Below are 10,528 nucleotides of genomic sequence, written 5' to 3'. Positions count from 1 at the left end.
AAACCTTTCTCCATTACTTCTCCCCAAACACACATTGCCCCTCCTTCTACCACAAGAGGGGGTCTGTGAACTTGCTTACCCCCCCCCACCCATCCTTACCTCCACCCACAGCCATTTCCTCATCAGTACCCCTCACTTCAGGGGTTTGCAACTGCCAGTGGTAAGTCAACTTCATTCAAACCATAAGCCTAGCTCCCCCAGCACAGCTTCCTCAGTTCTTTACTCTGCCCCCTTGTTCCTTCCCCCACTTCCATTCTTCTTTCCTCTCCCTCTAGGTACCTGCTTTCCCTCTTTCACCAGCCATGATATAAAGGCCACCTTCTGTCTGTCAGAGACCAGGCTAGGAACACACTTCCTACCCCCACCAAGTTAAAAGGCAGCAAAGAGATTCCTCTATCTTTAGCACTTGCCCCAGGCAGGTAAATGGACCTGGTTTTCCACATGGAGCAGGCTTTTCCCACTTTAATCTCCACAAAAATCAACAGTGTTATGTCTGTTGCTACCTGGAATATTCCCTGAATTTTTGGAATCGAGAAGATAAGTCATTAATGCCGCATCACATTACAAACAGAGATATGCCATTAAGTTTGACCTTACATTGTTAGATACACACCTCCACTGATTTAGCCTTGAATACCTTTTCAATTCTGTGCATGTTAAAAGGACTGGTAATTTAACTGTAATTCTTCAGGGGGAAGAGATGCATTTATTTCATTTTCTAAGCTCCAGGCTTGTAGAATCTCTTATTTAAACTTCTGAAAAACATTTGTAACTATTTTGAGTTACAAAAACCACCTTATTCCATACAGTTTAAATTAAACAAATATATTCTAGCTCTAGGAAGATATACAGAATAAAAGCTGTATCAGAAATCTCATCTTTAAAGCATGTTTGGCACAGGTGATGCTACCACAATAGCATAAACCCTTTCCCTCCTCCCTTCCCCCCCCCCCCCCCCCCAGTAAAGGTACAGTGGATTTGTACTGATTATAGCCACTGAATGGCTTCAGCGCATATAAAAAGTTAAACAATGTTCCATTGCCCCACTAAGTGTTGCTAGATCATAGGATGAAGACTTAACACACTTACTGCTGCAGATAGTATCAAATGTTGCAAAAGAAGCAATGCACACACATGATGAATCCATGAGAGAAATCATTCTTCTGCAAAGTAGGAAAGAAGGATTTTTCCCAAATCTACTGCCTCATATTTGCACCCTCAAACAAGATGACATACTGTTTTTGGGTTTTTTTTTTGTTTTTTTTTTTTTTAAAGGTTTGAGATTCACTGGTTTCACCTTGCCACGTCCGTGTTCCTAGATTTTGCCCGTTACGAAGTTCAGAAACATTGATGACTATTAGTCATAGTTGCAGGGGCAGAGTAGGTTTTAATACCTTTTTTCAAGGCAAAAGTTGTCAACTATGTAAATGCAATACATATATTTTAAAATCAGAGTACTAAAGTCATCTACCAATATCAGAATGAGCAAATTCTTGAAGTCTGTCAAACCCAAAATAGAGTAATTTAGACAAAACATTGAATAAAAATATGAGAAAAAACACACTTTTAAAAAAATGTCTTGTGTTAAAAAGTTACAATGATCTTGGGACTCAGTACATTCAACACCATAATGACTTAATTAGAGTTAAGTGGAAAGTGTTGTGACAGTTTGAAGTTTTGACTTCATTCACAGCATGTTTGTGCCAATTTTAGTTCCATGTTACTTATAAGTATTTTCAAACTGCAAAAATACATAATAAAACAAAATTAAGTTTAATTCTCTTCTTAGTATCAAAAGATTTTTGATATAAAAATATTTTATAATGCTAAATTTAGCTGGCAATTAAGTAAAATGAGCCATGCTACACTTAAGTGACAGTAATTGATCTTTAGCACACCATTAATTTAAAAGTTTACCACAACACAGGTTATATTTCACATGTATATTGGCAACAAAGCTGAGAAACAAGAATTCAGAGGGGGGTGGATTATTGCTGAATTACTAGCTGCAGTCCATTTCTTGATCATCTACTTCTGGCTCAGGAGGATACAACTCATCCAAAGCCAACTCTGAAACAGAATATCATTTTACAAATGAATGTCAGAACATAATTTTAAACATCAGATTCCTCAGTTAATATATTTAAACATAACCAAAATTAATATGGTTAAGAACACAAATACGAGCATTACATATTCAAGGAAACAAGAATACTCTGCTCTGGAAGTCCCCTCCTCCCACTCCAAGAACACCTTTTAAAGGACTGCTATCCTGGCGGAGTTCAGAATGTTTGATCCAGTGAAGGAGGGTGTGGGGGGGGGGGGTGTAAACTCAACCTGAGGCAAGAACCATTAGTTACCTGTTGAAAATACTACCTATTTATATAATATCTACAGTATTTTAGGGCTAATTTTCATAGTTTACAAAATAAAACACAGTTACACCTTCTAAAAGCCACTACCCTGGCAGCAGAGAAAACAACAACAGACAACAACAAAAACACAACTTTAGTTTCTGCCAGGACCTTACCTTCAGAGGCCTTCAAATTTAGAGTTTTTTTGAGGATGGCTCTGACACCAGGCATGGCTTCATCATATTGATGGAGAACTTCCAGGCAATGTTCATGAAACAGTTTATCTTTTTGAGATAGACTATGCAAGAGCAAAACAGTGTCCCGTAAAAACTGAACAATTCGTTCTCTATACGCACTCAAGTTGCTCTCAGATCTTCTAACCTTCACCCATTGTCTATGCAACATTATAATAAGCGCCTTGACTACCTGCAGAAGAAAAAAAAGAGAGAGTCATATAGGAGATTTACATATTAGAAAACATTTTGTTTTTCTATTATTTTGTTATGACTTTTACTGGAGTCAGTCATAGAAAGTGTCCAAGTTTCAGGACACAGTCTAGCAGAAAAGAGTCCTGTGGCACGTTATAGACTAACAGATGTATTGGAGCATGAGCTTTCGTGGGTGAATACCCACATAGTCACCCACGAAAGCTCATGCTCCAATACATCTGTTAGTCTATAAGGTGCCACAGGACTCTTCGCTGCTTTTACAGATCCAGACTAACACGGCTACCCCTCTGATACTAGTCTAGCAGAGAAATTCAAGCTTCATATTAGAAGGCATCTTTTAAACACTCCTAAATCACAATGTATGTTGTTACTATAACAATGTTAAGTGGAACTTGTCTTCTTTAATATGTTTAATTGAACAGCTCTAGTTACATACCTCGAGGCTGCACTGGCAATCTGTACCAAGTAGTAAAATTGATGGACTGGAGCAGCGCACACACTTAGTCAGGAATCTAACAGTCTAATAAAAAAACATGCAGATTGTATTACACTGAGAACTAGGATTCTGGAGATTAAGCAAACATGATTATGCTGCAAATAAAATGGGAATGGCATTTCATTACTAGTTTCAAAGATTCCTGAGTTTTTTTTTATAACTAATGTTGTGTAGATTTTTTTATACAAATCTAATATAAACAGTTTTCCAATGCTACTTTACATTTTGATCCTCCTTCTGACTAGCAAGCAAAACCTCTCCAACACTGCAGAGAAAGGGTGCCAATGTTTGTAAGTAGTGGTAAAACAGAATATATTCTATCTTCACAGCGCACAAAACCCAAACCCCAGCTGCCTTGAAAATTAATGTTAAAGCTACATTGACAGCAGTACAATCAAAAAATAAGTAAGGACATGCTGAAGTTTAAGAACAGGGTTCAAAGTTAACTGTTTTATCTCAAAGAAATGCCAAGAATTTACAATGCTAAAGGAATGAGGGACAGTAGCCTTCAGAGCAAGCCATTACTGTACATCAGTACAGCAAGTGCTTCAGCAACAAATCAGAGGCCAGCTTTTCCATATTAGTACTTGTACTATTATGAACAAGTTTGTTTTTCACTTTTCTGTACGGGGAACTGTTTGTCTGGCACAGACTGATTCTATTATATATAATTGCATAATAAAATATAAGGTTAGACTCCAATAATCTGAACTCATACCACAGTGAATAACAACATTCTATAAGAACTTAAACAGAATAGGAAAAAAAAAATCGGTCATTGACACACACTGAGGAAAAGGCAAGTATTTTCTGAAGCAGTTACAGATCATTATGAAACTCATTTCTCTAGCAGAATAAAGTTCCTGAATGCATACAGCTGTTTTAAAAACTTTCCTACTCACACTAATAGGCCAACAAGAACATGACTGAGTACAGCTGTAAAAATAGTTACAGCTTAATTAAAAGTTTCAAATAGCTCTGCCTGAAAACAAAAGTTTAGTTTCTTAATACAAGGGCAGATAACTTCAGTGTCATAACCAAATCAGCTACAAGGCTGATTCTTGGGCAGTACTGGACACCTTCTCCATTATCAGGAAACAAGCAAGCATGTGTGAAAAGAAAGTTTGTTTACCTCTTGTTCCAGCTGAAGCCAAAGCATTTCAGATGCAGATTTATCTGGTCTTGAAGTAATATACATATACAGTGCAAGAAGAAGACAGCTTTCTGAAATAATATTTAACAAATTTCATTAATTCTTCTATTAAGTAGTTTGTTTGTTGATACAAATCTTTTCTCCTGGGCAGGGAGGATAGCCCAGTGGTTTGAGTGCTCCTGGGGACTTTTGGGCTGGGACGTGGGTTCAATTCCTGCATCCTGTATGATTTTCTGATGGATTAATCTTAACTGGAGGTCTAAGAAGCAGTTCAGAGCATTAGTTAAACCTGCTTCCATTGGTTAGCAGAGAATAACTGGCCTAGTTCCACCCTCCCCCCACAACCCCTCAATTGTGTTTACTTTTTTCTGGGTAAAAAATGAAAGCAGTTTGGGTGGGCCTGGGGCAGTGCATGCGTCGGGGTCAACCTAAAGGGAGATGGTGTGTTTAATTTGGATATATTGTCACTCAGTTTCTAGATTGACCAACGGCCAATTTATTGGTAAAATTATACCTCTCCCCCTTTGAACCTTTCTTTTAATATTATAAATCTCCCTTTTCTAAGATGTGGGTTTTTAAGAGATAGATTCATTTCGTGTCAAACCAAGGATGTTTGTTATTTGTCTGTTGCCTTTTTAGCTAGTCCATTACAAATTGCTCACCAAGCCAGCAGTTCCATGAATTCTAGTCCAAAGCTAGACTAAAGGGCGGATAAAAATCTACAATTAAAAAAATTGGATTTTTTGACATTTAAAATTAATTTTTTTTATTTATATTAAATGCAAGGGTTTTTTTTAAATGTAATACTAAATTTGAAATTGACAATCTGCTAACACAAGCTTATTATAATTCTATTACAAGAATTTAAATTAAATATAAATATAACGTTAAGCAGCACATGTTTGCGGCTGAATTTTAAAGAAGGTCAAGCCATTAAACTGGTGACAGTGATTCCAGGGGCTTAGCCAGTAAGAGTTTGTTGACGTGCTAAATCAGCTTTTGATAGCAGTAGCCTCTTCTGCAAGTGCAGAGAGAATATTTTCTTCATTTCAATTTATTAAACTAGTTTAGTGCAATGACTAGATCATTCAAAGTTAAGAAATCAACTAGGAGTTGAAAAAGCAGGAAAGCTTGTTTTCCCTCTTCCAATCCATGAATACAAACTAGGTGTTTGAGGATGAGATCTACTAGTTCTAATATCTTGAAGGACATGGAGACAAGAAACAATCAATTCAATTCACTAACTACAGATAATAATTTTTGTTTAATAAATCAGTTAGTTTTAAATGCAAAACATGCTTTGATAAACATTTTTCTTATGCATCCAGCACATTAAAGATCATTTTAATTAAAAAATGAAAATGTTTTTGCATTTTTAATTGAATTTGAACTTCCATCCAAATAGAGCTTGATCAAAATTGGAAGTAAAGTAGCAGCCATCTTGTAAATAAGAAATGTATCATTCACCAATTTTCTAACATAATAAAAGATGGAAAAATTAAGAATCTGAGTAGATTTAAGTTAAGCTACATAATTGCTTAAATAAATGGGTATAGGTATAGTGCAACCTCCTAGTTAGGAAAAAAGCACCTAGTTTACCATAAAGGCTACATTTAGTTGCAAATCAGTATGTTTTAATGGTTACCAACCAATGAGAATCAACTTTTCTTTGGGGAAAAATAAATATATCAATGCAAAACACAATTAAAAATAGATTTAAACCGAGGTTTCCTGCTTGGTTTTAATCATGATTAAAATCAGTCATTTAAATCAATCCACTCTGATACAGCTACCTTTACTAAGCATTACATAAGAAATACTAGTTCAGTACATTATGCATTCGACCATATATGTCTGTTGTAGTTTTCAATAGTTAATTTATGTGGCTTTGGGGAACTGCTATTCAGAATCCCACTATCAGGTAGACTCTTAGAAAAAGACCTTCTACTTGACATTTGTGATGTGTCTAGAGTCCCAAAGCCCCAGAGACCAACAGTGTCATTTAAGGTCAGGTACCAATTAGAGGGAAATTGATTTTTTACTTCTCAGTAGCACTTTTCCATATTAAACTGTTAACATCTTGAAAGTAGGCCTGGAAAATAGCCAAGAGAAATCCACATGGTTATTAAAATTTCAGATTGTTGAAAACTAGCACCAGCTGGCAAGTTCTCAGGTAATACTGCATAGTTTGCTTTTCTGAGTTAATAACTGGCGCAAGACTTATGCATAACACCCATAATTCACACCTATAAAAATACTAACATTTTCCACTAAGCTTCATAAATAGGTTGTTTAAGAATGATGATGATTAGTAATTTCTCTCTTACCTGAATGACAACAAAGTTGAGCAGCTAGCTTCTGGTGATGAATAAGCATGGCCAGCAGCCGCACAGTCAGATGGACAGCAGACAAAGGGGTCTCAGGACACACACAGCGAAGCAGCATCTGGCTAGTTAGCAAGTGCCAAAAACTTTTAAAAGGAAATCAGAGTTAGAAATTGGAAACACGACGACTTTAGGAAGCAAATCATTTTACTCAGGATTTTAAAAACATTAATGTGGACAGGAGACTCTAGCCCAGTGGTGGGCAACCTGCAGCCCGCGGGCCGCAGGTTGCCCACCACTGCTCTAGCCAGACAAAACACAGGTCTGCTATGCAGCTATTCCTCAAGTTTGGGAGAAAAGCTATTTGTCAGAAAAAAGAAAAACACTCGAAGTAAATATACTGACTCAGTCAGGTACATTTTCAAAGGGGCCTCTAATCCACCCTCTAAAACTGAACCTGCAGTTATGCATACAATCACTTGCAGGTCAAAAGGTCTTTTAGAGGTTTACTACATTTATTAAGTGGGATTTTGTTCACAAATCACATAGCAAGATGTCCACGTTCTGTACATACTTACCAGTGACTCTGATCATACAATGGAACACATTTAGGGGCATTATGGACTATAACAAAAGCTTGAAATTTTTTCACTTGCCAGTGACAAATGGGATAATTTCCTCCTGCGGCAACACCAGCTGTGAAGCGTAAGCTTAGCGGAATCAGTTCAGTTTTACTGCTTGTGGGCACCTATCATGTTCATGAGTAATGGAGGCACTGGTGTGATCCTCAGTTGCTATTAGAGGTAGCTGCAGAGAGGAATCTGTGATCCTCTCACATACATAACACATTTTGCTGTAATCCGTGTGAATCACAGATTTGAAGAGGAAAATAGGAATTGTTTGGGAATGTAAAACAAAAGGCATGGAATAATTTTTTAACATTCTCGAGCTGTCTTTTACCTTATTAGTAACTCAACTGTTGAATTCTCAGCTAGTTTCACCAAAACCTTTAGGCTTTGATTCATGATACTGTCGGTCTGGGAACCTGTTGCTGTAGAAGTCAAAGCTAACAGCTGAAGCAATTTTTTGAACAAAGAATGTTGGGATTGGTCATTATTAGCAGCATCTTGTGGTTCTACAGTTTGGCCTTGTGGTCTGGAATTTTCTTTTTTATCATCAGATTGATGATTGCACGCCATGTTCTTCTCCATCTCAGACACACTTTTCACTTCAGAAGATAGTAATATATAAACAACATCCCAGCTGTAATATACCAAGTAATAAAGAACACCTAGAGATGTAATTGTAGTCTCTTGCAGAATAGATCTAAAATCCTCGGTACTTGATATTATACTTGAGTTAGTTCTAGAAGAACTAACTGATTGATTTTCAGGACTGTTTCTTGACTTTGCTGACAACTGCAGAGCTTGACAGTATGCACTGATATGGTATTCCACTAGAGGTAGAAGATGCACTGCACCTGGGATCTTAAAGCGTTTAAGAAGGAATAGTCCTCTCTCACTTTCTGTCAGGTCTCCCTTGGATGATCCTTCATCCATAGCAATCAAGTTCAATCCCGTTATTGCAAGTTTTTGAGCTTCTCTTAAAGCAGCAAGAGAAGAAGGAGTTCCATCCTGAGAATAAGTTGTCCTGATGCTGGATATTCCTGTAGATCCTCTAGTAAAAAACAAAATGAAATAGTTCAATACACGCAATGTACCAAAGACAGTGAAATGACCATGTATATCCTTTGATCCTCTGGCTACTCATGTTCTGTATGTAATATGAAAAATGAATTGTGTTAAGATGTCCAATTTCAAAATAAGACAGTTAAGTCACTGTTTTATGCACATGTGGGAGAAAGAATGCTCTACTACAGCACCCTTCCCTACCATGCAAGCAGCATAACTTGACAGTTGACCTTACCTTTAGTCCTCCCAGTAGAATTGCTGCTGGAAGGCCATTTTTTCATTGTCTCAGTCAGCTACATGGTGAATAAATGCAAGTCTGTTTTATTTAAATTGCAAAACAGAAAATAGAATATTCTGAAAGATCCCTTACTACTTTAGGCAAAAAAATCTACTATTACTGTTTTATCACTTGCATCCTTAATCTGTTGACATTGGCAATGGGACTTTGAGACATTTCCCCCCCACTGATTATGTGGGGAATTAGCGTGTACATTTATTTTATATAGGACTCTCTCTATTGTACATTTTTTTTTAAAGTATGGTAAATGTTCATTAGATAAACTATTTAGCAGGATTGCCGATGAAGCTCAGTAAAATTAAATGGCTGCATTGCTCATTTATTTCCATTGTCTTTGGCAGAGGAACAATTTACATTTAAACTCTATGTAGGTGTCTCCTGGTTTTAGGAGATATGGTAACATATGTAACCAACTAGTCATTTTCATTATTGCACACACACACAGTTTTCTTAAAGTGTAAAATACACCTTAGAGAGTCATTTTTGTACTTTTAAATCTATAGTACTTCCTGTCCCAAGTTTGTCCTGACCAGATGATGATGCATACAAGTACTATGATACTGTCAAGCCCTCTCTTCAGAATGATCGGGTGGCGGACAAAGCAATGGATGCTAACATACTATGAAACCTGAAATTCCATACAAGCATTTGCATGGTTTCAGCTGCTGGAGTACTTCAATTGTACAAAAACTGAAGAGCCTTAAAAAAAAAGCTCTGCAATAATGAGTGTAACATGGAGATAATTTCTTAAAAGGAAGAGGAGGAAGTTTGGACTATTATACAAATTCATTGCACAAGGAGTAAGAAAGCACTCCTGGAAAAGTTTTATTTATTGAGGAAGTGGTGACCAGTCAGAAAAAGAATCTGGGATACAAAATAACATGGATTTTTCCCAGGTTTTTGTTTTTTGGCCATAAGGAACAGCACAAATGGAACATGGATACTAGGCTTGTGCATGAAGAACCCTAGGTCTTCCCTCCAGATACACATCATAGCATTAATACGATTGGAGTCATGTGGTTTTCATCCATCCCAGCTATAATCCTCAGCAACCTTTTATGAGCTATATATGCTTAATGCCCTTATCTAATTTTACGTAAACGCACACACAAAACACCACCAGTTACCATTTCAATAGAAGTAAATAAATGAGAGAAGCAACAGCTCATCTGCTACAGTGAATAATTAAAGATAAGCATCACAATGCAATTGTTTAAGAGGCTCTTGCTGCCTGGAACAAATGAGACATTTAGTTACGAGACTGTGTTAGCTTTAGTTATAGGGAAAGTCACCAAGTGATGAAAGGGTTTAAGAAGACATCAAAGCCCAAATTGATTTAGGGGAATCCAGCACGATTTCTGGGAAGAAAGGTCTTGTAATATGTAGAAGCCATAAGTGAAGGGCTAAACACACACAAACAATACATATTTTCCAAACAATCTAAGAGGCAGAATTATGGTATTGTAGGCAATCTGATGCAATGGAGAGAAAACTGGTAACAGGAAATGCAGTAGGTAAGAACGAACAATGGCGAGGCTGGGGGGAAGCAACAACAATGGCGGCTCATAGAAATCAGTTGCACAGCCTTTACTTATGTAAATAGTTAGGGCTATGGTATTGAAGACAACTTGGCTTGGAACACTATATCTGAAAAGAGACAAAGCACTAGTACTTTTAGAGCAAGATATCCAAGATTAAGATACTTTAGAAGCTAATCTAAGGCCTGGTCTACACTAGGCTTTTATGTCGACTTTAGCGCCGTT

General features: G+C 37.0%; 1 protein-coding gene across 3 annotated transcripts in view; it reads right to left on the bottom strand.

Moving 5' to 3' along the window:
* Nucleotides 1-1,367: 1,367 nt before the first annotated feature.
* ATRIP (ATR interacting protein) overlaps nt 1,368-10,528 on the bottom strand; it is a 23,890-nt gene continuing 14,729 nt past the window's right edge. For all 3 annotated transcript variants that reach the window (XM_024195669.2, XM_024195670.2, XM_024195668.2), the window contains exons 9-14: nt 7,737-8,453; nt 6,780-6,922; nt 4,432-4,523; nt 3,240-3,323; nt 2,531-2,780; nt 1,368-2,070 (exon numbers count right to left, since the gene is read on the bottom strand). In XM_024195669.2, the coding sequence (XP_024051437.1) occupies nt 2,003-2,070; nt 2,531-2,780; nt 3,240-3,323; nt 4,432-4,523; nt 6,780-6,922; nt 7,737-8,453 (1,354 nt within the window). In that variant the 3' untranslated portion in view covers nt 1,368-2,002. The remainder of the gene's footprint in view (nt 2,071-2,530; nt 2,781-3,239; nt 3,324-4,431; nt 4,524-6,779; nt 6,923-7,736; nt 8,454-10,528) is intronic.

The sequence above is a fragment of the Terrapene carolina genome, unplaced genomic scaffold (genome assembly GCF_002925995.2).
Source record: "Terrapene carolina triunguis isolate 2854851 unplaced genomic scaffold, T_m_triunguis-2.0 Scaffold232, whole genome shotgun sequence".
In the NCBI taxonomy this organism is placed as follows: domain Eukaryota; kingdom Metazoa; phylum Chordata; order Testudines; family Emydidae; genus Terrapene; species Terrapene triunguis.
This window is presented reverse-complemented; position numbering and strand designations above follow the sequence as displayed.